We start from the raw sequence: 27,753 nt of genomic DNA on the forward strand, positions 1-27,753 counted from the left end.
GAAATGCCAAAATGATATTTATTACTATCTAGATGTAAAACCCAGCAGTGTTTTCCTATCTGACGTGGGCTGGGGTTTCCCAGCCAGTGAGAGACAGGTCAGGAACCAGGCTGGGTGTCAGGCACTTGTCAGGCCCATTATCAGGTACCAAGAACCCTAACGCATGGGCAGCATGGGACTGGGTAAGCCCAAACCAACAAGGAAGGGGTCCTCTCTGTTCCCACTCAGGCTGAAGCCAGGACCCAGGACCAGATCGTCTAAGCATCATTCAGCAGCCCTCCACTGCCTCAGGTCTGACCCAGAGTACAGAAAGAGACGCCTGATTAATGGGAGCCCCTGGGTCCTGCCCCCAGCCATCCACTCTCACAAAAGTACCTGAGGACGTAGCCCCTACAGTCAACCAGGACAAGGCAGAGGGCGAACCATCACAGATAAGCTTTCCTGCCTGGGAACCAATGAGTGGGTAGGGACAGGAGAACCGTACTGGCTTTCGTCACAGTGACATTTTCCAAAGTAGAAGAGGGTTAAAAATGCCTCCCCCCTCCCCTGAGATGAGAGGCCACTCTTTGGGTAAAGGGTAGTAACAGGATCACTAGGCCCAGGGACTCTGCAGGGAAGGCGCTCCAGGGACCCCGGGGGATGGGGTTGCAGCAAGATAGGGCTGGACCACCCAGTGAGGCAGGGAGACTGGCCCTGCAGCCTCCCTCAGGAGACCAAAAGTAGGAAGACTGAGAGGATTGAGCAGTGTGAGGGAGACTAGCCTCCCCAAGGCCACAGAGGCAGACCCTCAGTTGCCCTTTCTCCCTCCCTTGCTCTCAATCAGCATTCACAGACAACAAGTCTGTCCCTGGTCACCATGGCAACCAATGGCCAGATGGCTTTCCCAAGGTCTGGCCCATCTGCCCAGCTGACAGTGGGGTGTCTCCAAGGGTGGAGGGAAGCCCGCCACCACGGCCACCACTGCCATGGCATAGAAGTCTAAAGCCATGCCCCAGTGAGCCCAACAGAGCCACATATTCCTTGGGCCACTCCGACCACAGGCGCTGCCACTGAAGCAGATGGTTCCCTAACTCCCAGGCTCTGGGCCCCCTCCAAGGAGGTTTGGAGTCACGGGCCTCTGTCCTGAAGTTCTAAGTGACAAATTAAAACACAGTAAAATGATCCTTTTGTTTAAAAAAAAAAAAAAAAAATGACCCTGGGCCCTCTGGGTCAGGGCCTCAGCACGCTTGGTCTGGGCCCCAGGCTGAGAGGGCAGCTTCTCCCGGGCCCTCATGGGAGGCCCCGTGGGCTACTGGTTGTTGCATCCCTGTGAGGCAGAGGAGCCCCCCGCCTGCTTCTTCCTCCGCTTGTTGAGCAGCCTGTTGTTAGAGGTCTTCAGGTCCTTGATCTGCACCTGGTCGTAGTCCACTCGCATGGTTGCCAGGGCGCTGGTCATCTCCTCCTGGTGACATATGTCCGTGGAGGTCAGGATGGACTGGCCTCAGGAGCCATCGCCCACCTGCCTCCAGCCCCTTACTCATGTCCATGAGGGCAACGACAGCCTCTGTTGCCTGAGCCATCCCCTTGTGTCACCTAACCCACACTATGGTCCTTTGCATTAGACACTGAACTTACCCACCGAGGCACAGAGAGTACAGTGACTCCCTGCAACCACACCAGCATAAGGAGGACAGGGACCTGGACCAATGTCACCTGCTAAGAACCACAGGCCCGCAGGGGATACCCTCTCGTGGCACACCCAGGGCACTGAAGCCCAAAGATTGTGCGCAGGGTGCCCTGGGGCTCTGAACTGCTGCCCCAGGCTCAAACCAGGCTGACCACCCTCCCAAATGTAGATTGTAAGGGGGCTATAGCCAAAACCCCTTCCTTCACTGAGCACCACACCCCAAGTCCCAGTGAGCCAGGAGCACCCCGTAGCCCTGTGCTCTGAGTGCCCCAGCTGGATCCCTGGGCAGTCAGTGACACCTCAGGTTCTGGCCCCAGGAAGGGGCTGATGACCCAGGCTCTCAGCAGCCACCACCCTAGAGTCCCTTTTCCCAAAACCCTGGGAGACTGAGACAATATCCACCCACCTTGACCTCATCCCAGTGGTCTCTATCCTCCTGCAGCACGCGGGCGGTATGGAGGGGGGTCTGTGGCACCACCATCGATTGCTGGAAGGAGTCCCAAATCCATGGATCAGAACAGGCACCTGGGGCGGCACTGGCTCTCCACCCCCACCCCCTCTCTCCTGGTCTCAGATATGGGAAGCAAGTCTCAGGGTGGTGAAGGAGCCCCACTGGAGCAGGGGCAAAGCCAGGCTCTCAGCGGGGTCCTGCAGCACATCTGTGGCCTGCCCCAGAGCCCCTGGAGCCATAACCCCCCTGCCCACAGTCCCCCTCCAGCTTGCCACACTGCCCGCCACAGGACAAGGAGGCACTTACGTTGATCCAGGGATGGTTCATGAACTGTGTGATGGTCAACCGCTCGGTGGGGTCTGTCTTCAGCAGGAGGCGGATCAGCTGCTTCGCTGGGGAAGAGAGGGAGTGTGGGGCGGTTGCAGAGCTCCTCAGAGCCAGTCGCCCCAGTTCTGCCCAGGCTCCCGAATTCCTAACCCATAGAAAAAGTGAGCTAATAACTGTTTATTGTTTTAAGTCACCATGAATTGGGGCAACTCATTAAGCAGCCATAGAGAATGGATACAGGGCAAATTTGTCTGTGTTCCCCAAAGGGAAAATATTAATAAGGGAGAGGAGTCAGAGAAAGTTTTGAGGAGGCAAGTTTTGAGCCCATTTAGCAGATACAGAAACTGAGGCTCAGAAAGAGAGGAGTCAGAGAACGTTTTGAGGAGGCAAGTTTTTAGCTCATTTAGCAGGTACAGAAACTGAGGCTCAGGGTCACACAGCTGGAATACGGGAGGTGGGATGTCACACACCCAGGAATTGAAAATAGGCTGCTTTGACACCAACATGGTATCTCCCAGAATGAAGGCTAATGGGGTCTGGTGGAGAAAGTTGGGGAAGAGAGTTTCACTCACCATCTTCAGAAACCTCCGACCACTCAGGATTGGGGAAGCCGTACTGGCCCAGGCGGATCCTCCTCTTCATCCCTGGGGAGATGGCCTGGCCCGTGTTGGAGTAGAAAGGCGGGAAGCCACATAGGCTGGGAGAGAGTGGAGGTCATTCGGCATAGGTATGAGGGCATCAGCGGGGTGAACCCATTCTTCTCCCCAAATCCCTGACTGGGAAGACAGGCAACCACCAAGGTAGTCACCTTGGCCAGAAGACCAGCCCTCTGGACTCTGGGCTCCTCCTAGGTCTGCCATCTGCCCTTGGCAAGGAGAGACCTTGAGGCCACCTGAAGGAGGGGTGTCCCCTGACCAGAGGGGAAGGGCAGTCTGTGTGAAGAATGACCCACTCAAGCCCCTCACAAGGGTTGGGGGAGGGTCAGAAGTGGTACTGAGGGCCCCAGGGGATGGGTGGTACTCACAGGATGTACATGATGACGCCCAGGGACCACATGTCACACGACTTGTCATATTTCTCTGGACCCAACACCTCAGGAGCTACCAGAGCAGAGGACACAAGAGGGCGCTCAGCGCCAAGGGTCTTGGAGCCCAGACAGGAGCCTGAAGCCTGAGCAAGGTGGGGAGCAGGTGCCTGGGTTTGGGGGTGGGGCAAAGCAGACTGGTGTCTGGCACCTTCTGGGAAGGCAGCATGTGTGTGAAGTTGGGGGAGGAAAAAAAGCTTACAAAAAAAAATAAAATAAACCTGCTTTTAGGCTGGGCTATAACGAATGATAGCCTCCAAGCTTCTTTGGGTCGATATTGGCCTTGGTGAGGGAGGAAACAGAGAGAAGGCCAATCTGGGATTAGGTGGGATCCTGCCACAGGCAAGAGGGCCTCTGCCCCCCAGCGGCCCTGTGTCCCTTGTCTCCCTGAAGGTACAGCCTAGGCGACAGGAAAGGACAGGCCAGGGGCAAGGCTCCGGTTTTTACTTCCAACGTGGCTACCATCCCACGGGGCCTTGTTCTTCCCACCTGTGCGATGAGATGGGTAGGCCAGAAGATTTCTAAGCCAAAATACTGCAAAACACATGCTGGCCAACAGGATACCATTTCAGCTGTCTTGGGGCTCCCCACTCCTTAAGCAGCTCTCTTAGAAGGCACTCCCTGAGGGGAAAGAGCCCTCTGTAATGGGAGTCATCCCCTCTCTCGGGTAAGGAGTACCTTCAGCAGGGGCATTTCTAGATCTGGGCTGCCCACTCACAAGGGAGCAGGGAGCTTCTCCAAGGAAGTCTGAGTAGATGACACCCCTAGTCCAATCCTTGCCCTGGCCTAAGGGACCCTCTCCCTTGAGACAAGGGGCTGGTGCCTTGTATCCTTCCAATGTAATCGGAAAGTCCTGCCTACTTTCTGAATATGAATCCCAGAAAGATAAAAACTGGAGAAAAACAACCACGGTTGGGCTCCGTCCCAAGCTGATGGCAGCCTTTTATCACATATATATTTAGAGCTACTGTGATGTCATTCAGCTCACAGGCCACAGCAAGAATTTTCCTGGATCTATTTTCAAAAGCAGAAGCTGAAGTTTGGGAGAATATTTTTGCAGCCTCCGGCCCCCCACGTCACCGCCTCCACGAAGACAGGATTCTTCCCTCCCTCCTTACTCGGCTTTAACCCTTTGGCTTCTGCAACCCCCGGGGCTGCCCCACTCCACAGCAGGGTCCGATAACAACAGTAACGTACAAACCACATCCCAAGGACTCACCCACGTAATAGGGAGTATAGCAGGGTGTCTGCAGGGCATTTTGGGTGGTCTCTTTGGCAAAGCCAAAGTCGGTGAGCTTGAGTACTGCATCTTTCTCCTTGGACGTGTAGAGCAGGTTTTCAGGCTGGGCCAGGAAGATAAAGCATGGGTCTGGAGTTAGGCGCCAGGTGTGGGTAGGGACCCTAGAGGACCTTCAGGCAGACTTCCTTCACCTCAATCAATTCAGGAGGAGCCAGCTCCATCTCATGAAAAAGACCCGGGCCTTGGTCTCCAACAGTGTGGGTCAAATATGGAAAAGACCAAAGTGACTGGGACGTGTTTACTCCTTTCACAGAAGGGGAACAGAGGCAAGTGTTCAGCCAAAGCTGTGAAGAGCCAAGGGCCACAGACAGCCCAGGGGTAGGAACTTTGGAGCCTGAGTTGGTAATGTTTCCATGACATACCAAAATGAGAGTTCCGGGGCAAGGTAGGCTCTCATGTCCCCAAGCACTCATCTGTTACCCAATCTAGAACAAGCCAGCAGGGCGGCGTGCCTGAGGCTCTTGGGGAGAAGGCCCCCGCCTCAGGCCCCAGGAGCTGTACAGGGGCAGTTCTTCCTGGCTGCAGAGCACAGAGAGGTCTGAGGTAAGACGGTAGTGAGGAGGTCTGCATAGAGGAGGCAAGCCTAAAGCTGGTTCTTAATGAATGGGTAGGATCTAGGGCCATGGAGGAAAAGAGCGGACACTCAAGCAGAGCTGGGGTAGAAGGACAGGGTTTTAGATGGAGTTCCAGTTTGGAGCCAATGAAAGCCCTTTCTCTGGTTCTATTTGAGATGCTCTGACCTTGGATTGGGATGAAAACAGGAAAGCACGTTTAGTCTCCACAAGGGAGTCACCTCTACAGAAGACTGTTCTCTCCTTGGGAAAAAAAGGAAGCCAGGGCCAAAATAAAGCAAAGGTTCAGAAGGTGAGTCTGTCATGGCTCCATGTGTATCTAGAATCAAAGGATAAGTGGGCTGGCAGTACTCAGCCAGAAGAGGAACCTGATGTTGCTACTGGTCCCCGAGCTCCTCTTGGCCCAGTCTCAGGATGAAACAGACCTCAGGGCAACGATCTAGGCCTGGGGCAGAGGGCTCAGGACATGCAGGGCTCACGACTCTACTCTGACAGTGGCTGGTACATGTCTGCATATGCATGTGGGGTTCTCATGGTTTGCATTTTGCCCATCTGATCCTGATGACCTCGAGGACCCTGGATAGGACATTTGGAGAGCTGAGCCTCCAGAACATGTCTGAAGCCCATCCACTGAAAGGGCAGGCAGGCCCAGGAACTGGGACTACCTCCTCTTGTTCCTCTTTGTCTCCCAGCTAATGGCTTCTTTCCCTTCAAATGCTGGCATTGGGGACCCCTGGGTGGCTTAGTCAGTTCAGCATCTGACTCTCAGTTTCATCTCAGGTGGTGATCTTGGGCTCCTGGGCTGGCCCTACACTCAGCAGGGAGCTGGCTTCAAGGATTTCTCCCTCGGCCCCTCCCCTCACTCTCCCTCTCAAATAAACAAATCTTTAAAATAAAAAAATCCTTGCTGAAAGAATGAATGAATGAACACCAGTGTGGCACCTGTGCCACTTAGGCTAGATAACAATCTCTTTGAGACTTGTTTTCCTCATCTGTAAAATGGGTAACCGATTCCACAGGGTTATGAGAGGATTAAACAAGATGTTTGTCAGGGTCTACTGGCTTGAGGTAGGCACTCAGTTATCCTGAAGCCTATTGGGAGTACACAGTGTTTGAAAGATACAAGGAGACCCATCTGACTAGAGCAGGATGAGTATGCTGGAACCATGGAAGAAGTGGCTGAGGAGAGCAATCTGGGCTCGGGGGCAAAGGCCTTGAATGATGATCAAGGAAACGTGCCTCCATCCGGGTGGGTGCTGGGAGCCATTGGGGGTTGTGCTCTCCCTTCTCTGGTCCCCGGACCAAGAGCCTCACCTTGACATCTCGGTGGGCAATGTTCTGGCTGTGCAAGAACTGGATGGCGGTGCCGATATCCCGCATGATCTCTGCAGCTTCTGCAGACACAGAGGAGGGGCGGTGGTACGAGGCAAAGGTTGGGCACCTGGGGTTTCCACCCATGTGGCTTCCGACCATGCCCCCAGAACAACACAAGATGGTGATAGCAGTCCAGCTACCCAGGACACCCACCCTCTACATCCTACCCCCATCATCCTAATTCCCTCTGGAGATGCCCCAACCCACCTGGACTTCTTTCCTCAGGCCTGGGCTATCTCTTCCCAGCTCAGGTGCTGGTTGGCACCTAGAGGCTTTGAAGCCTCCATCCCAAGGCCATGGACAGTTCATCTCTGACGATGTGTTACAAACTCATGGAACTCCTTGGACACTCTGTCCCACCCTCTCTTGTTTAGCAGGGGAGACTGACACATAAAGAGGAGCAGGGCCTTGCCCAGCATTGCACAGCAATTCTGTGCAGCCCGTCTCTGTCCGAATGCTCCACTGTCCTGCTGCATGCACGTACCTCTCTCAGTGAAGGCCTGGTCGCCACGCTCCTGAATCCGACTGAAGAGCTCACCACCTTCCATGCTAGAAGAGAAAGTGACTAGAAGCAGGGCCCCCTATATCAGGTGTCAGCCTACCAATGCCCTCAATCATGGACCCAGAGCTTGGGCCTGCCTCCACCTGGCTGAGCCTAGAGCAGCCCAACCCTCGTCCAAGTCTCAGTTCCCTCAAGGAAGAAAGGAAATGTCAATCATCATCATTATCACTGCTTTCTGAACACCTACAGTGCTCTGTGACCTCGGCCTGGTCCCTTTACCTCTGTGCCCCCACTTCCTCTTTTGTAAAATGGGATTTATGGCACCAAAGTCACAGAGTTATGCAAACTGAGTAAGCAGGATGTGTGGAGCACTGAGAATGGAGTTGGGTACAGGGCGAGGACCACGCTAAAATCTTCCTCCACATTTCACATGGCAGTTACAGAAACTCAGAGAGGTTAAGAGCTACCCCAAATCACACACAGCAAGTGGGTGGCAGAGCCAGGATCTGAACCCCAAATCTGACTCGAGAGTTGCTAACCTGTAGGATGAGGGGGCACTTAAAGGTAGATGGGGAGGAGCTCAAGGTCCAGACACAAGACCAAGCGTCTGAGGAAGGCTAGGGCTGAGCCACAGTGCTGTTGGGAAAGCCCGAGGTAGAAGAGGCCACTGGCTCCTGGATTACCCTGTGGTCTCCTGGGACCATGGGAGCCCAAACCCATGTAGGAAGGAGAAAGCAGAGGTGACTGTGTTTATCCTGCTCCTCCCACATCCCCCGTACCCACATACTCAGGCTTCCAGTTGCCTTCTCTGACTACTCTTCCTGCCCCTCCTCACAGAGTGAGATCACACCCATGGAGGCCATATTGGAGCCCCCCCATAGTTCCCTTCCCACCCTGGTGGGAATAGCCTTCACCCGCCCCTCCATTACTCCTCAGGGGCTGGGGTGCCTCCGGGGGCTGCTATCTTAAGAGCAGAGAGGGGCCATAGAAGAATGGAGCCCAGGGGCCATGGGAGTACCGACGAGACACTGAAGCAGGACGGGCCAGCGTACCACTCCATGACGATGAGGAGGCAGCGCTTGCTGCGATGCAAGTTCTCGTACACGTCCAGGATCTGCACGATGTGAGGGCCGCCAGAGGCCTGCCAGTGGTGGTCCACCTCCTGCCGGGCCTTGGGGCTGTCATACAGGAGCTGAGGGCAGGTAGGCACAGAAAGTGTCAGGCACACAGCCCACCTCCCCAGCAGCCACCCAGAGAGTACCACTGCCCTCACTTTGCAGACTAGAATAGGGAAGCTCAGAGAGGCCTGTGACCTGCCAACGAGTCACCCAGTTTATGAAGGGCAGAATGAGGATTCAAATCCAGATCTCCCTGAGTTGTGGTCCAATGACCACAAGAAGGCCCCGGGAGGTGGCTGACAGCTTGGAAAGGCTCAGAGGCCGCTGAGAGGAGCCCTGCCTCTCTTCCTGAGGACTGCAAGCCAAGTGGCAGTTGATGGGCTTTGTAGACTCACATGTCAGATGTGAGACTCCAGGCCAGGGGTCACACATCCCCGGAACTGCCTTTTTCCAAGGGGATGGCAGAGTTGTAGACCCAAAGGTAGAGTCCAAGGGCAGGAGGGATCCTAGCTGAAGGAAAGACCAGCCTGGTCTGGTGAGGACTGGGTTTGGGACTGAATCCCTCCAGTGACTCAGTGTGACCTACAGGCAAACATTCCCAGCTCCAAGCCTCAGCCCACAACTCTGTAAAATGGAGTCATAACGGAGTCATCCCCAGAGGATGCATCATGGCAAGGCCCGTAGTAGGTGGTAGACAACAGGATCCCTGTTCAGGTTAACTCAGCCCTAGGCTATGACTGCCAGTCAGTCACCAGAAGTGGGCAAGGCCCTGGAGTGGTCCTGTTTGGAAGAGGTGTGGGGGAGGAGAAGTCAGCCTGCAGGGTGAGGTGATCCAGAAGGCGGAGAGCCTGACCAGCCATTTTCGCACACCGCTGCTCACCTGAGACCCTGCCCTGTTCATTTCCGAGTTGCTCAGGACTACGGACCAGGGTCAGAACTCAAGCCTCAGGCTCAGAACAGCTTCATCTCCCTCAGCACCCAGAGGACCCTGGGCCATCTCTGGCCTTGGTCTCCTCCTTTGTGGGATGGTTTCCCCTCTACCAGGGCTCTGGGTGGGGCAGACTCTGGGATCAAGCTCCCTAGGCAAAGGCAGACTGAGGCACAGAGGAAGGCAGAAGGTTCTTGCATCTGCTGCTCCGTGGCTATTCCTCCATCTCTAGAGCTGCTCACCTTGACCCTAGCCTGGGGTGCAAAAACGTAGGCAAGTCCCTCCACCAGGTTTGGGATCCCTGCTCCATCAAGCATTTCAGGTGGGGGTGCGCATAGAGGCTGCTGTGGACAGACTCCCCGCCTGGAAACCATGAGTCCCTTGCTCACGCTGCCTCTGCCTCCCGGAACATCCTCAGTTCCGTGCCCACACACCTCCCGAGCTCCAGCTTCTTGCTCACAGCGCTGGGGGTGGGGGCTCAGTCACCCCCACTCACCACGTCAGCTCAGCCCCTCTGTGTTGAGGTGGCTCCAGCCAGGTGTAGCCCAGTCTCTAGCCACGGGACCCAAGATACGCCATCCTCCCTACCCCCACTCTGTCTCCTCTGCACTCTTTCCTGCGTGGCCTCCCTGCCCTCAGCCTTCTCCTCCCCAGGCTGGCCTGATTGACAGTGTCCTGTAGGGGTCTCCAGGTTGGCTCCTGGACCCCCTCCTCACTCTGCCCTGCTCCTGGTGTCTCACCCCTACTCCGAGGTCCTCTTTCTCCTCTGGTAAAATCCCAAGCACACAGCTGGAAACCTCCCAGTGGGGTCCCCAGCCCCACCTATTCCTGCCCCCACCCTTTAAATCCCCACGCCCGTTCCTCCAAATAACAGCCACCTTCTCCCCTGGCATTCAGGCCTGCCTTCCTCTCACTGCCCGCTACCCTTGGCCCCCAACCCTTCCCATTCTGGTCAGAAGGACGTACTTGCTGACCCAAACAGCCCTCACTCTGCCTATGCCACATACACCCTTGCCCTTCTCCTTCTCCATCAGGTCAACTCCCTCTTTTTGAGGAACCTTCTGGGCTCAGTTCAGATGTCTCCTTTTCTGGAAAGACCTCCCAGCACCTTGCCCTAGGGTTTTTGCCTCTCTACCTCCCCCCAGGCTGAAAGCAGCTTTAGGGTAATCCAAGGAGGGCTGGCCGGCTCCTGAACAAAGGGTAAGAGGATGGGCACGTGCTAGAAGGAAGGTGTGGGAGGGAGAGGGGACGGCCAAAGAGGGGCCCACAGGGCTCAGGGCCTGGGCCTGCACCCTGTGCTTTGCTGGGGTGGAGGAGCAGGGGGAGGCGCCCCGAGCTGGAGCTTCGGACTGCCTCCCACCCCACTCAGTCCATATTTAGGAACCCATTTCCCACACGGATTAAAATGGGCCTTTTCTGAGTGTCAAGGGCTTGAGAACATGCCTAGGGTTGGGGAGAAGGCTGCCCCCAGAAAACACAGTAAATGCCCCCACTGGCCTCTCTGCAGGGGAGATCACGGACGCCAGAGCCCAGGATCCGGCCCACCCAGGCCCAGCTGCCAACGAACCTCCTGGGCTGTCACTCGATCCCTCAGCTTGGCCCTGAGTGTGGCCCCAAACCTCCTTGAGCCTCAGTTTCCTCCTCTGCCTTCCCCATAGCCAGCGCTTCTCCTCTTCCAGGAGTCCCCCCAAAATCGCCTCCTCTCAGAAGCCCTCCCTGACTACCCTGCCAAAAGAGGACCTCAAGGATCCCTCAGTCTCCCTTCACCTTTTCTTCTTATAAATATGTATGTGTTGTTCATTGAGGTACTCTCCACACACAGTAAAATGCACAGGTCTCAAGAGCCCAACTCAGGAAGTTTTGACAGCTGCACCGCCCCCCATGAGCCACACCCCCACCAAGACAGAAACACTTCCAGCTTCCCAGCGAGCTCCCGCGTCATCGCCCTTTTTACCTCCCTCCTGTGCAGCTCACAACCTACAATTAGCTTGTTCCTTTGATAACTCTTTAAACAAACACATGCTTATAGATATTGCACTTTTCAACGTGCCTGGCTCTGTTCTGAGTACTTTATAAATATTAGGAGCAAGGGCCTTCATTATTCCTGTTTCTTAGCTGAGAAATGGAGGTACAACTAGGGGAAGTAACTGGTCCCAGACCACACGTCTGGTTTCCCCAGCCAGGCCGGCACCAGGCTGCCTTGCCTCCCTTAGCAGACTGTGGGCCCACAAGGGCAAGGCCAGCCTGCCTGGTCATTCCTGGGTCACGGTAATGGGGTTCAGGGCCTGACACAGAGTACAGGGCCTGACACAGAGTACAGGGCCTGACACAGAGTACCGGCTCATGTAATGGTTCATGTTCATTTACATAACAAATCTATGAAGTGGGGTTAAGAGGAAGAAACCCTCACAACCCATCATGAGGACAGAATAAGATTAAACTGAGGAAGACCCAGGAAGTTTCAACAATGAGAGACATGACAACCTGGCCAAATTTGCTCCCCACGGTGCCTTACCCACCCTCCCTGGTAAACCAGACTTTACCTCCTCTTCCAAGGAGCCCATCCTGACCACTCCGGCCCACAAGGCCATTGCTATAAATGGCAATTTGTTGGCTTCATTCATGCAGGGATGTGAGTCCACACAACCCTTCATAAAAGATATCCCCAAGCAAGAGCCTCATTTTCGCAGTCATGGAAATGAGCACAGGGCTAGGAGATAGGAGGCTCTGGTTCTACTCTGACTCTACGCATGAACTTTGGTGGTTCCTTTGCCTCTCTGGGCCTCTGTTTCCCTAAAGTTGAGCTACAGCGCTTGGGCTAGATTGAGAGAAAGGAAATGTCAGTCAGGGGCTCCTTGCAAAGCAACTACAGTGGACCCCTCCCCCACCACCACCCCAGGGAGCAGGCCCTGAAGCTCCATGGACACATGTCTAAAGGCCTGAACCCAATGGGGGCCACCTGGTCCCCAGTCACAGTGGGGAAGAAAAGAAGATGGCGTAGGCTTCTGACCAGCCAGTTTGGCAGACCCCAGGCTTACCCCAGTCCATATCCCCTGGGCCCCCCAGGGGTCCACCAAAGCTGTGGGTCTGTGATGGCTCCTGGGCAGCTCCCCCAAGCACCCGGCAGGCACCCACACACTCATGAGGCAGAATCCTGACTTTCTCCTAAGGGTGGGGCTCCTGGCCATACTTGAGGTGTGGGCCCCACTGAAGTTAGATGAGCATCAGATCTGAGATGACATTTCCTTGAACAAATGACACTGCTCTAGCCTCAGGCTTTGACGAAGTGGTTTCGACCTCTCCCTTCTCCCTATTCTCCTTTGCCAAATTCTCCAAGCTGCCCCCAGAGCCAACAGCCAAACGGCCGAGACCCCTGCCAACCCCACCAGACAGATGACCCCAGTGAAGGTTGAGGTGGAGAGACCTTGTGCCCCACCCACCCACCCAGCAGCCTCAGGTGGAATGGGAGCCTCAGGACTAGCCAGGCCCCCTCCTCACCCGCCCCCAAGCTGCATCCTGTCCCAGCCAAGGACGGGCTTCCCATGTGGGTGGAGGAACTCCCGAGTTCAGGATCTCGGAAGCGAGAGCAACATTGGACTGGAAAACAATTTGCAGTTTACAAAACACACTCTCCCCTTATCTCATGGGAATGCTGGTGCCGCCCTGTGAGGCGAGCTGGGTGCGGCTGGCAACCCCAATTTACAGACTGAGAAAAGAGAGGTTCAGGAGGATGAAGTCACTGCCCGGGGGCCACCAGGCTGGAGTGTGGCAAGGCTGAACAGGGAGAAGAAGGAACTTTTGAGAGAGTGTCCAGACAACCCCTCCCTGAGGAGAAATGAGAGGAGGGGGAGGCACCAGCCAAAACTACTGCTTATAGGCCTCGGGAAGCTTGCTCTGAAATGAATATGTGCATGGGTGCCAGTGCACAGGGGTGGGGGGTTGCATGAGAACATGGATACAGGAATGTATAGGGGTGTGTCCCTGGGGGGCACATGGGTATAGGGAGCATGGGGTAGGCGACATGCATGAAAGTAGGGCCGTGGGCATGTGTGTCTCCAGGCCCTGCAATAGTGACTGCGAACGCCCGGAGAGTGGGACCCATCCATCTGAAAATATTCATCCAATATTTTCTCTCCAATATTTTCCAATATTTTCTCTCTCTCTCTCTCTCTCTCTCTGAAGTGCCCACCAGAGTACTGAGCACGGAGAGACACCCAAGAAAGACTGGGGGTCTTGCTGCCACTACTCACCCTGTGACCACCTTGGCCAAGGACAGACCCCTCGATTCAGACCTCCTCTCCCATTGGGACCCTGTCTTCCACATCACCTAACATGGCCCAGAGCTGAGAAAGTACTCTGTCTGCTCTCCTAGGGCATCAGATGGAACTGGGATGTCTGTAGCAGCTCTGTGAGGACACAACTTTGGGACAAGCCCCCAACACCCTACTTCAGTCCCAGAAAAACCCACCTACCCAGGCCCTTATACTCACCCACATATCTAGTGTCCACATCTAGCTAACCTCAGGGCCGGGCTCGTCTCAAGTAAAAAGTGTTCAGTCTCTCCACCTGTCTCACACACAGGAGCCCCCAGGCCGCCAGCCTGGACAGGCAGCCTCCACTCACCCAACCTCCACACTCCCAGCCAATTAACCCACAGCCGGGGCTAAGCTGCTCTGTGGCCTCTGTGGGAACACCCACTCCTTCCGGGGGAAGAGAGCTGGCTTGCAATCTCTCCCACCAGTGAGGCACTAACAAATTAAGAAATACTAACTCCGGATTTCATGACAACCCACAGCCTGAGAGACATCATCCTTACTGCAGAGAGAACCTCCTGGAGACCAGACATCCGGATGCTCTTGCTGCCCAGTGTGCCACTCTAAGTCCCATTATTTCCACTGCTCTACTCATTGACAACAGGAGTTTAGGCATTTTATAATCCAAAAGTATGACTAAAACAAGAAACGTCCGATTCTCTTTAGAATACAGAGAAGGGTGCCTGGGTGGCTCAGTGGATTAAGCCTCTGCCTTTGGCTCAGGTCATGTTCTTAGAGTCCTGGGATCGAGTCCCACATCAGGCTCTCTGCTTAGCAGAGAGCCTGCTTCCCTCTCTCTCTCTGCCTGCCTCTCTGCCTACTTGTCATCTCTCTCTGTCAAATAAACAAATAAAGTCTTTAAAAAAAAAAAAATAGAGCGGGGGGCGCCTGGGTGGCTCAGTGGGTTAAGCCACTGCCTTTGGCTCAGGTCGTGATCTCAGGGTCCTGGGATCGAGCCCCACGTCGGGCTCTCTGCTCAGCCGGGAGCCTGCTTCCTTCTCTCTCTCTCTCTCTGCCTGCCTCTCTGCCTGCTTCTGATCTCTTTCTGTCAAATAAATAAATAAAATATTAAAAAAAAAAAAAAATAGAGGGCGCCTGGGTGGCTCAGTGGGTTGGGCCGCTGCCTTCAGCTCAGGTCATGATCTCAGGGTCCTGAGATTGAGTCCCGCATCGGGCTCTCTGCTCGGCAGGGAGCCTGCTTCCTCCTCTCTCTCTGCCTGCCTCTCTGCCTACTTGTGATCTCTCTCTGTCAAATAAATAAATAAAATCTTTAAAAAAATAAAAATAAAAATAAAAAAATAAAAATAAAATTTAAAAAAATAGAATACAGAGAAAAATAAAGCATACCAGAAACCCATGTAAACTTGTAACTAATAACTTAGGACATCTTTTGATTCTGAGCTTCCTGAGAGTCTTGGCAAAGAAGGAAACCAGATAGACTCTGCTGCTTTTATCATTTCACGAAGAGAAGCACAGACATCCGTTGAACTTTTTCCACAACCAAATTCTTTTTTTTTTTAAGATTTTATTTATTAATTTATTTGAGAGGAAGAGTGAGAGAGAGAGAACACAAGCGGGGGAACAGTGGAGGGACAGGAAGTAGCAGGCTCCCCACTGAGCAAGGAGGCAGATGCAGGACTTGATCCCAGCACCCTGAGATCAATGACCTGAGCTGAAGGCAGACACTTAATCAGCCAAACACCCAGGTGCCCCTCAAGACCAAATGATTAAAGAGATTTAGCATCAGACCTTACATGAGAAAAAAGTATAACATTCTGACAACGTCTTCAATAACAATTTTGCAAGATACAGAAAGATTCACATGAACCCATGAATTCCTTCCTAAAGACTAAGGCTGGCGCATGGCATTGCAGCCTGGCACACCTGCCTGGAGCTGGACAGAACCTCACCAGACCCTCTACTTTCTGGGGATTCCAGCTTTGTTCTGGGCCAGAGTACAGAGACAAGAGAGGGAGAAGGACCTAGGTATGTGCCCCCACAATACCTCCTCTCCCACTGGGGGGGTCTTACCCCAGCTTCGAGCAAGGGCAGACCAGAACACTGAAGAATTGCATTTCTGGGCTATTCACCACATCACAGTCAATGCCAAACACTCGGGCAGCAGAACTGAATGGAATGGTATAGGGAAATACAGGTCTTAGACTCCCATTTTGTTCATTGTGGGGAAACCTCTATTCTCCACAGAGAGAGGTCCTGGGGAAGAAAAAGCACTCTGAACCTACCACACTCCCTCCTTGATGACAGCATTCAGCTCAGTCATGTCTAAGGTCCCTTCTGGCCCCCAGTGTTGATTATTTGGCATTATTTTTCCCATTAGACAAAGCCCTGATTTTATGAAAGAAACAAACCACCGGAAAAGCTAAATTCATTTTATAGCTAGTTGCTGAGACCACGCCTGCCTTGTGCTGCTGGCACCAGTGACGGCTTCTAACACACTTTACCCTGGCCTCTGGCCGGCCCCCGATTCCCACGTGCCGCTCTGCCCACTCAGAGCAGAGGCCACAGCCTCAGGGATGTGGTGGGGGGGCGCGGGGCAGGTACAGGTTGACCTCAAGTTCAGGATTCTTAGAAAGCCAGAGCCAGGCCCCCCCTCCCCAAAGCGCCACCCCACCCGAGGACACCAGTGTTCCTTAGAGCGATGCTGGCAGTGTCAAGTCTAACTTTTTCACCACAGTTTCAAATTAGAGCCTCAGACATTTGCCACTGTTCTCACACAGACTCATTTCCCCAGCTTTCGTAGCTCATTAAAGGAGCTAATGGAACCAATTTCGCAGCTATGGATTAGTTGGCCTCGTGCCAGATCAGACCTCACTTCATTAAGTTCTGGCCATAGCCTGTCCTCTGGCTTGCCCTGTCCGTTTGCCTCTCCTCCTCCTCAGAGGCTAAGTTCCAGGGAGGTCAGCTCATGGGACACTACTGACCCCAACCACCCAGGCCCCAGCTGTATGCTCAGGGACCGATAGCAGCAGATCCGTTTTAGCCTCTCCTTCATGGCAGCTGTCCCTCCCCAGTGCTCGGCCAGTGGGGTGCTGGCCCTGGCATTTGACCACAGATGCCACCTCATTCGGTGTTCACCATATCCTGAGAAGAACCAGTGTCATCCTTTTAACTGCGGAGAAACTGTGACTCTCTGAGCCTCACTGGTCCCATCTGGAAAGTGGGAGCAGGGATAGTATGCAGTTTAAGTGACTTGCCCAAAGTTACATAGCTGGGCACTGAGAGTCGGGACTTGGCAGACAGCTGCTTTTCTCACAGAGCAAAAAGACAGGAAAGCCCAGCCAAGGGGGCCCAGGAAGAAGAAGAGCCCCCCAAAACCCCCTTCCAGGCCAAGGCCAGAGCACCTGATGGCAGGGGGTAGAGTATGGGAGGGAGGGTAAGACCGCTGATAGGCTTGGAGCCTCCCTGACCACCTCCCACCACAGTCCTGGGAGAGAGGATGGCGGAGGCTCCATGCCAGCTGTCTTCACAGTGAGCTCTGTCGACAGCAGATCCAACACATGTGTGGAAATTGTCAAGTCTCAGGAACACAAGACTCCTTCAATTTGCTAAATTTTGGTAGACTCAGTTTATGTTTCTCACCAGCCACCAACGACCTGGAAACAAAGGCAGAAGTGCCGGGTCTGGGGAGGGCTGGAGATGGGTGGGAGAGGGGCAGAATACTTCCAGAAAGAGGGAGCTGAGCTGGGCTCCAAGGCAGGGAGGGAGAGGGACAGCAGAAACATAAGTGCTAGTTGGGGCAAGCCCATGGGTCCCACTGTCCCCGGCCAGAGACCATATACTATGAAGGACCAGCTTCATGTGGGCACAGGACTCTGGGTCAGACAGACCTGGACTTCCCTCTTCCACTTGCCTCTAGCTTTGGGCAGGCCATCAACCTCTCTGAGCCTCACTGGTCCGATCTGGAAAATGGGAGCAGTGACAGTAAGCATGTCCCCAGGTGGCCATGAGGATGAAATGAGAACACAGAGAGAACTCAGATTAGCACCACTCCAAGTACGTACAGAGTGGAAATGGGCCTTGAGGTTCACTTGGCTCCAGGATTCCCCTGGGTCTGCCCTGAGGTGGCCCCATATTCTTCACCTCCAGAAATGGGGCAATCCAGATGCAGCCTATGGGACCAAGGGGAAACAGACCCCTCGCAAACCAGCAGGTCGCAGGAAATGGTCTCAAACCCTGAGACACAGTACTGGACCTGGCTTTGTGAAAATGGACAAAGAATCAAGAGTCTACAGAGCCCAGTGAGGAAGGGACATTCCCTCCAGTGTGGTGAGGGTGAGATGGCTGATCTCCGGGGAGGGATCCTGGGGTGGGGTGGGTTGGGGGACCAAGGTTCCCTGGGGACCCAAGCCAGGGAACTAGCTCAGCTCTCAGCTTGGCAGACTAGAAGAGGGGCACAACTCGACTCTCTCAGGCAGCAGCCGCCTTTATCCCCCTCAGCTGCCCCAAGCATCCTTTTGAGCAACAGCCCTTTCTGCGAAGTGTGTGGTGACTCCGGGTCAATCCCTTAACCTCCCTGAGCTCCGGCTCCCCATCTGTGGAAATGGGTGTGCAGTCTCCTCACACAAGGCAATGAGGACGGGAGGACAGGCAGATCTGGGACTGTCAGTATCTACTTCACAGGAGGGGAAAGAGGCACAGAAATAGCTGCAACATCCTCTGTCTCTCTCAGAAATTACACCCGGAGTAAGTGGCAGGACCAGAACTCCCTTTGCCCGAGGCAGGTACCAGATCCCAGCACTCCACTCAGACCTTCTGAGAGGGCTGTTTGAGGAGAGGCCACTCAGGGGCTTGTGAGGGTCCAGGTTCTATTATCCTCCTTTAAACTTTGTAGAGGAAAAAAGCATTTTTCTGTCAAAATCAGCTACATTATTGGTGAAACATTACCCTGGTTCTATTTCTCCTATGACAGTGTAAAAATAGGACATTATAACCCTAAGACTAGAAAATTTCAGCAAACGCAAGTGTTTTATTCTCATCTCAGAAGCAATGTCCCTTTAATGGTCCCTTCTGGCGAAGACACCCCCCACCTCAGCCACAGTCTGTGCCCCCAAATGGCCAGTTGTGCCACAGGGATGCCCACATAGCCAGTGGGGCTACAGAGGGTAGTGGCCACCTTCCCTAAGCAGAGGGTGACTAGGGCAAGTGAGGCCATGCCCAGGGGACCCCTGCTGAGGCACCCAGCAGGCCATGCCCCTGGCTGGCCGTAGTAATAGGAGAGCCAACACCCTCTAGCTCTGAGAAGAGTGACGGCTAGTCCCTGTCCCCCTGGAGCAGGTGTCACGAGGATAACAAAGGAATAGATGTGTGTGTTGGGGTGGAGAGAGGGGAGACAGACTGGACTATTCCTGGAGGCATAGTGCAGAGACCCTAGGAAACCTTCTGACTCCACATCCCCACTCCCCAGACCTGCTCTTTCTGAAGCCAACAGCCAACATCGTATCTGCTGGCATCTCTCCCATTTCCCTGGGTTCCATCCATGTCCCTGCAGCTCCCCACACAGGCTTGAGTGAGCACAAGCAGCCACGGCCTAACTCAGGCTCCTCCCAGAGGGGCTTCCAACCTCCACAGGCCCCCAGCTGCTCTCCCTTTCTTGCTTCTCTTCTGCTTGAGGACTCTGAGGGTTCCAACTCCTGGGAAAACTTCTTGGTCTTGGATTATGCCATGGAGCCATAGCCATGAAGAAGGGGAAGTCCTCCTCGGAGAGACCAGGGTAGTGGCCTGGCCACACTGAGGGATGCTCCTGCCACAGGAACAGGCAATGGTGACCCATCCCCATTCTCTCAGTCCTTCCTCAGGTAAAGATGCGCCCTGGTATAGGCTCAGCCTGACGAAAGGTTTTGACTGGGCAATGGAGTACAGGGGAAAGGGGTCTTCCAACCTAAGTCCTAACCCCAGAGCTCCTGTCCGTAGCAGAACACAGACCTTGCTGGTGGAGTCTCACAGCTGACTGTCCCTCTGGTGACACCAGTTACCAGCCAGCTTCGGAGAGGCATCTTGGGGCCCCCTCTAGCCAGTCTCCACATTGCCTATCTACTTGCACCCCTACTCACCTCTCTGGCAATGCCCACAATTGGCACCCAGCAGAGTTCCCAGCCCCTAATCTTACAGATGGGGAGACTGTGGCCTGGAAGGGAGGTCTGGCATCCCAGGGATGGCTGAGAGCCACAACTTGACTGTCACACAGACCAGACAGGCTGCTCTGAGGCGTATCTGTGCCTTCCGGAATCTCAGTGTCCTCATCCGTGACCGGAGGGTGATACAACCCATTCTTAAATTTTTCTGTGTCTGGGTTCAGCGTAGGGGAAGCACTCAAGGGATAAGTGGGTGCTCTTATCCCCACCCCCACACCCAAGTTCTGCCCCAAGTGCCACTGCTGCCAGATAGTGTGGAGGCTACCAGCCTGTCCCTCTGCCACACCCTGAGAAGGGAGCTTGTTTGTGTTGCATCTACAGAGCAAGTTGTGTGTCCCTTGTTGGAGGCTGAACCCTCAAAAATGGAGCGATGAGTGTGGCATCCAGAGAGTCCAGGCCCTGGCCCATCACACCCCCGAAAATAGCCTTGAGTGTCCCAGGTCACGAGGTCAGGTGCAGAGTGTGGGTTAGAGAGTCAGGTGCTCTGGAGGGCTCGTCCCAGCCTATGCAAGGAAGCTCACATGCAATATTGTCCCCTAGAGCAGAGGGAGGTTGTACCTCATGTTCAAGGCCTCAGTCCCTCCACAGGTTTCTCCCACTGGCTCTGACCCCAGCCCCTTCTCTCCTCAGCCTCAATCTCAGCCAGAGAAACCTCGGGAGTCACAATGCTCCTGACCTCACACTGTTGTCCTGAGCAAGAGTCTCAGACCACTGAGCCATAAAAGGAGACCCAACAGCGGAGGCCGCCACTGAAGCTGACTTCCTACACTCCACAGGGGACTCCTCGGGTTACAAGCTTGGCCCAAATGTTCCTGACTCCACCGCATTGGCTGCCAAGGCTACCGGCACCTGGTCAAGGCCAGCAGCAGGAGGGGACACTGTGAGTGGCTTGGGTACAGCCAGAAGCTCCTCCTTTCTGTTCGACGCCTACCCTACCCTGTCTGGGGAGACTTTCAGGGTGACTCGCATGAATCCCCGGCACCTGACTAGCCTCCATCTGTCTGCTGTCTGCCCTTGGCCTGTGGGCTGCAGACAGAAACTCTTGAGACAGAAAGTAACAAGGCCAGAGAGGGGAGGAACTAAGTGACAGCAAAGGAAACAGAGAGGGGAAAGAAGAAATGAGAGCAACAAGGAGCTAAGAAGAATAGAAAGCGTCACAAAGAGAAAGCAGCAAGGACAAAAGCCCTAGCCTAAAGGAAAAGGCAATTCTAACACCAAAACTGCAAGAAAACTCAAAATCAATATTCTCAGTGTCTCTGGCCTGTCCAGTGCTGAAAAGGCCTCCTGAGGCTCCTTGTTCCCCCAAACAGCAGCCTCTTCTTATTCTCCTGCTCTAAGCAAAACCCCCATGGTTCCCAGCAATAGGATTTTATTCACGATTATGCAGGGCCTAATCTACTTAGTTCCAAAAGGGTGGGAGGGTAGGGAGGAGTTCAGGACCCAAAATTCTTTTCACACTATTCTTTCTCACCCCACAAGGGGCTGGCTTCCCCAAGTGCACAAGAGCCCAAGGGAATCCTCAGAAAGGTCATTAACGTGCCACCAAAAAAAAAAAAAAAAAAAAAAAATGCACTCAGACAGCCTCTCATGTGGGAACACAAAAGATCTCATGCAGACAGAACAAGGCATAACAGAACCAAAATTCTCCTGGAAGAAACACAAGAGCCCATGGGAGACGTGTTCTTCTGCCCCGAGAGCAACAAACCCACATATGTTGCAGGGGGACACACTCTTACCAAACCTAGGGATGGTCATCTGTCTTCGACTCTTGCCTGGTGACCATCACCTTTGGACACCTGGCAGCCAGTCACCAGGCTGGAACCAAAGGAGGTGAGCAGACCACAAAGCTGACGCTCAACCTACTGCCCTCTCCCAGGAGTATCCCATGATGATATCCCAAGGAGGCCCTTGGAGAAAAAGATGAGGGATCCAAGTAGGGAAATAAATGGCTTCCCCGAGATGTAACAGACCTCAGCAGAGACATAACAGACCTCTGTTGTCAACAGAAACCAGGCCCTTCACACACGACCTGAACTAAAGCACAGCTCAGGAGACCGAGAAGCCTCTAGAGGACCCTGAACAACAGTGCTCCAAGAGGGTTCTGGCAACATTAGGAAAGAAAGTTTCGGGAGAAGGAAAAAGGATTTCTGCCCACTTAGTGAGGCAGGACACCCAAGACAGACAGAGGTCCCTGGGGGTGCAGTATGAACAGGAGTTGAGGGAGAATGAGAGGGGGAGTCGCTGACATTTTTTTTAAGGCCCTGTATAAAGGCCTCTTCTTCCACATAGTCCCTCTATGGTTCCCAGTGTCTGCCGGGGCCTGGCCGCCTACCCCACTGAGATGCACTGCGTCTGACCAGGACCCTCGGCTGGAAGTAGGGAAGCAGAACTCCACGTCAGGCGCCAAGCGGTCCACACCAGGCATGCCCTCACACAGACCCTATGCCCTCCTCTGTCATCCACATCCTTCTCAGACCAGAGGCCTGGATTAAAGCTGGCAGTCTCTTCCAGGAAGTCTCCCCTGGGTGGCCCAGCCCAGACACGGTTTCTTCTCGCCCACTCACCAACCTCACTTCCTGCCTGTGGCAGTCTGGACGCCGCTGGGCTGGGCTTGTCTGAGACTCACAAGGAACTCGAGAGGAACCACACAACCTCTCTGAGACAGCCCCACAGCCATCATGTCCCTTGCATGCTGGCCTTTGGGACCGTGTGTCCACTCACGGGCAGAGCCTGCACAGCGAGGAGAGCTGAGCAGAGAAAGAGATATGAGCAGCGCCACTCGGGCTCCCAGCGGAGCCATGCAGGAGGACGCCAGGACCCATCCAGGGGTCCTCGTCTTAGAGACCCTCCTCTGTCCCCATAAACTAGCATAAGGCATGGGGTGACTTAAATACAAGGACTGTGGCATCAGATGCCTAGGTGCCCATCACAGCCCCACCACTCTTCAGCTGTGCATGGTGGGCAAGTCGCTGACCTTACTGAATGTCAGTGACAATAACCACAAAATGGGAATGACAGGAATTAGGTAAGAGAAAACGGATCATGCACTGGGAACGGGGCCTGCTGGACAGAACAGTCTGGAAAACTATTAGCCATCTATGAGAATATCAGAATCCAGGGGTGCCTGGGTGGCTCAGTGGGTTGGGGCCTCTGCCTTTGGCTCGGGTCATGATCTCAGGGTCCTGTCATTGAGCCCCGCATCGGGCTCTCTGCTCAGCAGGGAGCCTGCTTCCTCCTCTCTCTCTGCCTGCTTCTCTGCCTACTTGTGATCTCTGTCTGCCAAATAAATAAATAAAATCTTTAAATATATATATATATCAGAATCCACACCAGCAAGGCCTGAAGCCTGGAGAGATGGCATCAGCTCCTGGAGAGGTTGGGAAGATTCTGGCCCTCCCAGCAGAGGGGATCCCCAGCAGAGGTGCAGGCTCCGAGCACAGCTTCTAAACCTGCGAACAAGGCCAGCTGGGCAGGTATGAAGTAGCTCAAAACAACCAATCTCTGCCCCCAAACTCCGCTACTGGCATTCTTTAGGGCTTGATGCCCTTCCTAGGATCTTTGTTTAAACAGCCAATGGCCCACCCCGGACAGTTCAGCAGGTTCCAGCAGCATGGAAGCCCACGAGCTCCCCCAATTCTTTCCTTCCAGAAGAGGGACGGCCCAAGGAGGAGGCTGGGTACACTGAAACCCCTCCTGGGGGTACTCCATCAGACAGGGTTGGCAGGGCTGCCCACCCTACCACGCGCTTCCCAAGTTGTTGACTCGGTAACAGATGGCCCTCCCCAGGCTGATCTGACCAGTCTGGAGATGGCAGGTGAGGGGGTGGCAGTTGCCAAATGAGAAAGTACCTGGCCTGCCTGGCAGCCCCACCCGGCCTCCACTCTGGCTCACCAGCGCCAGCTTTGGCAGGCAGGCCGCACCCATGGAGCCCTGGGGCAGCTCCCCAGCCTGGGCTCCAGCACCCCACCACTCCACTCCATCTGATGAAGAAGAGAAGAGGAAGACATGGGGAGCCTCAGGGGCCTCCGACATACTCCAGTGGTCAGAGAGGAGGGCCCCGAGCCCCAGAGTCCGGAGAGCAGGGGCGGGAAAGAAGACTCCACTTTCCCCACGTGCAGAACCCTCTCTGTCCTCTCAGAACCTCTATTGTTTTCTAATTTATTTTATTTACTTATTTCTTATTTATTTATTTTTTTTTTTTATTGTTATTTATCTAAGTGCCACAGTCACTCCTGCCTGCTGTGTGGGAGAGGACCCCAAGTGGGCTGGTCAGGAAGTCAGGAGGGGAGGAAACCTGGCCTCTGCTACAGTCTGTCATCCCAGTCAAGCTACATGGTTTCCGACCACTGACTCCCAGTCACAGTTTTCATACACATGATAAGGACTGAGGGATTGTGTCTCAGATGTGGTGGGGTGACTCATGGGGGACAGATATACAGGGCTGTACCCAGCTAGGAGTGAAACTGAGGAGTACCAGCTCATCAGTCAGGCCTAGGAGGGGGCACAAAATGTCAGTAGGAAGCAGCCTCCTGCCCCCCATACCTGGCAGGCAGTCCCCTCTAGGTCCTGCCAAGGAGTCAGCAGCAAGTGCTGAGGGTGGAACGGAGGGTGGAATGACCGTACCAGCAGCAGAAGCTGGCCTTGGGAGGGAGACACTGGGTGAGAGCAAGGCCAAGATGGACCACGACAGTGGAAGGGGCTGAGGGGAAGAGGCCCAGCACCCCGGGAAGGAGCCTTTCATCCAGGGCCCTTGGAGAACAGTAACAGCTACGGGGACACTGACCACAACTTTTCCTGTTTTAGGCGTGCCTGCTACATTCTGGACTTTGGGCTAAGCACTCTGCCATCTTGAGCAACAGGGCCAAGAGGACAGGCACTTGTCCTGTCCTGTACCACCTAGGCCTGTATCACCAAGAAGGGCAGAGATGGCAAGGGGCAGAAGCTAAGCAGAAAAATGCCACACTCCTCCTCCTTGAGGCTGAAGCCATCACTCACAGGACAGGTATGATGTTTCAGAAGTGGCGTTAGTGCCATCTTGGAAGATGGTAAAGACCTGCCAGATGGCAGAAACTTCCAAACTCACTCACTAGAGGGGGGCTGGGGGCAAGTCAAGGAAGATGTTGGAGTGGGAGCCACATCTAATCTATGTCCTCCTAGAGGCCAGCTCCTGAAGGTCCCAAGGCAGTAGCCCCAGCCACACTCACCCATCAAGCCTAAAGGGGTATAGCAGGGAGATTTGTTCTAGGCCTGCCCTATTCCCAGTCTAGAACAGAGAAAGCACTGAGGTCCTAGATTCAAGAGGAGGTGTTTTAGAAACCGTTGCAGTCAGAAGTGTCCCCAAGTCACTTGTCAGACACAGCACCCATGGAGAAGGGCCAATCCCAGCCCTGCTTAAAGCTGGTGCTGTCTGGGTCCCAGATCTCTGGCCTCTCACTCCATCTCTGCCTGGTTCACAGCATCTGGAACACCACAGGGGCTGGTCAGAGCTCAGGCCTGGCTCACAGGGCCAAAGCCTTGGTAGTAAGAAGAGGATCTCTGGCTCCAGTCAGCCCATTGTCTATCCACCCAGACTGCCCCTGACCCACAGAGGTGAGAGTGGGGAGATGATGCTGAGTGAAAGGGTAGAGACTCACCCCCCGAGAAGAGCCAGTTTTCACCTGGAGGACTCAGAGTTAGTAGGGTTAGTAGGTAAAGAAGTCATATCTGAGACTCAGCCTCACCAGCCCAGCCCTGAGCCTCCTCCACCAGACCCATCCCATCAGCCCTAGTGCCCCTAGGAAAGACACAGGGAATTGGACCCAGGTCCCTGCTCAGATGCTTGCAGACACTATGACCTAAATAAGTCCTGTAACCTCTCCAGGCCTGCACCAGGCCCAGTACCAGTTACTCTACAGGCATCATCTCCTCCCAAGTTCACATCAACTCCTTATCTTTTCCCCTGAACAGAGCCAGAAACCTGATTTCCGGAGTCCAGGACCTAGTGCAAGGTTATGGAGCTGGCAAACGCAGACCAGAGATTAGAGCCACATCCACAGAACCCTGCACTCAGGCTCATAATTGCTATGTCTGTAAAAGGAGAAGATCCTTTGCTGTGTTCTAACGTCCAGGAGCCACTTTCTTTGCCATGATCTACCCGTACAGGTGGCCACTGGCACAAATTACAGTTGAGTCAGGTTCCCAGTGACCACAGATTCAGAGCATTCTGGGTAGGGGGTAGGTCCTCGGCCCAGAACTAAATGACTTAAGCCAGAACTATGTGGCTACATCAGCCACCCCCAGAACTCCCTGGATTCCCCTTGTATCAGAGAGTTCTTGGCCTCCAGGGAGCCTATGGTGTGACACAGATAGATGGCTGGCCCGCCCTCTGCCCAGGAACCAGGGTGAGTCAGGCTTGGAGCAGGACCTACCCTTTTCAAAATAGGGCCGGTGACTCAGCCGGAGCCCATCAGCAACCTCTTGCTCACAGGTGTGATGGGCCCTATCCCTGCCCACCAGAGAGCCCTGGGAGGCTCCCACCCATCACTCCAGCGGGGGCAGTCAGGGGCCACAAGAGAAAGCAGCACCACCCCAAGCCTCGGTGGGAACTCAGCCTTAGGCAGAAGGAAACTCAGTTGCATTCCAGTCAGAAGAGCTTCTCATGAAAAAAAAAGAAGAGCTTCTCATGGAAGGAACAACCAAGCTGAGTGAGGGCATCCCGCCTTTGGCCAGAACACATAGGCCCAGCCATAACCCCAGAGTCAGGAACCACTCCTTCCCTGTTTCCGGGTCCAACAGACTCTACCCCTACTGACTCCACCCCTTGCTTTCTGAGACACCCCGAGCTTAGCTAGGCTAAGCCTTGTTTTCCCTGTCTGTAAAGCAAGGAGGACCAGGAGCCTGACTTCACAGGGGAGTGTGAGAATGAAAGGAGAGACTGATCGATCATACGGTGCACCCACAAGCCTCTGCTGTTGGGCCTCCCAGGTCGCCCACGGAGCAATGAGGGGTCACTGACCTTCAGGGCACACTTCTGCCCAGTGCGCCTGTGGAAGCACTCCAGCACCTTGCCGTTCACACCCAGGCCCAGCACCTGCTTGGACAACTGGTAGTCATCGGTCACCGCATACTTCTTGGGCTCCCGCCGCCCCCCGACGGCAGGAGCGCTGGCCGAGCCAGGTCCGCAGGGTGCACCTTGCGGGGGCACAGGACCCCCCTGCTCCTCTGTTGTCTCGCCATCCATGGCCCCCGGGGGGCGCTCACAGGCGACCCCAGCCTGACGCGTCCAGGGCCACCTGGGGGAGAAGGGAAGAATGAGTTCCGCTCAGACTCCTCCAGTACACCCCAGCCGGAGTCCCCGATCCTGGCTGGGCTGCGGGCAGCAGACAGGGCCGGGAGTCGGAAGCGAACTGTCCGAGAGTATGGACTCGAGGCAGGGGGCGGTGGTCGCGCAACCAGGCACTAGCGAGTCCCGCCCGACACTTGTCAAGAGGGGAAGGGTCTGGGCGCCAAGTGGCCGCGAGGGTCTGGGAGCGGAAGGTGGAGGGAGCCCTACGAGGGTGTACCTGGCGAGGCCGTCCCTGACAGCAGAGTACCTGGCTGCGCCGGCGAGGGACAAGGACCCCAGTCCCGGGAACCCGCGGCCGCGAGCTCCTAGAGCCGAGTCCCGCCGGGGACCGCCCACGTGACCGCTCCCCTGCCCCCCACCCCCACCCCGCGCGTCCCGGACTTGGAGCGGGCTCGGTCAGCCTTAAAGGGCCAGGCGGGCCCTGGCAGGACCCGGCTGGGAGGGAGGCCCCAACGGGCCCCGCCCCTGAGCCCGGACAGAATAGGGGGCGTGGCTTCTCGAAGAGGGTGGAAACCTTGGTTCTCCCGACACCCGCGAGGCCTGTGTGAGCCCGGAGTTTACCAGCGACCTAGGAAGTGACAGCGCAGGAAGTCTTGTTTCTCTCGGAGCCTCAGGAAGCCACTTGAGTCCGGCGTCTTTTCT

The 27,753-nt window shown here is 54.8% G+C and overlaps 1 protein-coding gene and 1 long non-coding RNA gene across 3 annotated transcripts; one reads left to right on the forward strand and one right to left on the reverse strand.

Annotated features, from left to right (window-relative positions):
- On the reverse strand, positions 1-27,588 carry MAPKAPK3 (MAPK activated protein kinase 3). 2 transcript variants are annotated; one of them, XM_082702392.1, is made up of 11 exons: positions 27,329-27,588; positions 26,782-27,058; positions 8,329-8,468; positions 7,259-7,323; positions 6,715-6,794; positions 4,748-4,871; positions 3,469-3,544; positions 3,017-3,141; positions 2,424-2,509; positions 2,073-2,153; positions 1-1,441 (listed from the first exon to the last, which is right to left on the reverse strand). In XM_082702392.1, the coding sequence occupies exons 2-11, from the start codon at positions 27,004-27,006 to the stop codon at positions 1,289-1,291; spliced, it is 1,155 nt and encodes a 384-aa protein (XP_082558518.1). In that variant the 5' UTR covers positions 27,007-27,058; positions 27,329-27,588; the 3' UTR covers positions 1-1,288. The 2 variants fall into 2 exon arrangements, with proteins under 2 accessions (XP_082558518.1, XP_082558519.1); XM_082702393.1 differs by having other exon boundaries at positions 27,359-27,579.
- Positions 18,717-26,769, forward strand: LOC309849770. Its single transcript, XR_014303885.1, has 3 exons — positions 18,717-20,667; positions 24,591-24,789; positions 25,734-26,769. It is a non-coding gene; the product is annotated as an uncharacterized lncRNA (long non-coding RNA).
- Positions 27,589-27,753: the final 165 nt, after the last annotated feature.

This window comes from Mustela nivalis (assembly GCF_964662115.1).
Source record: "Mustela nivalis genome assembly, chromosome: 1".
Classification (NCBI taxonomy): Eukaryota; Metazoa; Chordata; class Mammalia; order Carnivora; family Mustelidae; genus Mustela; species Mustela nivalis.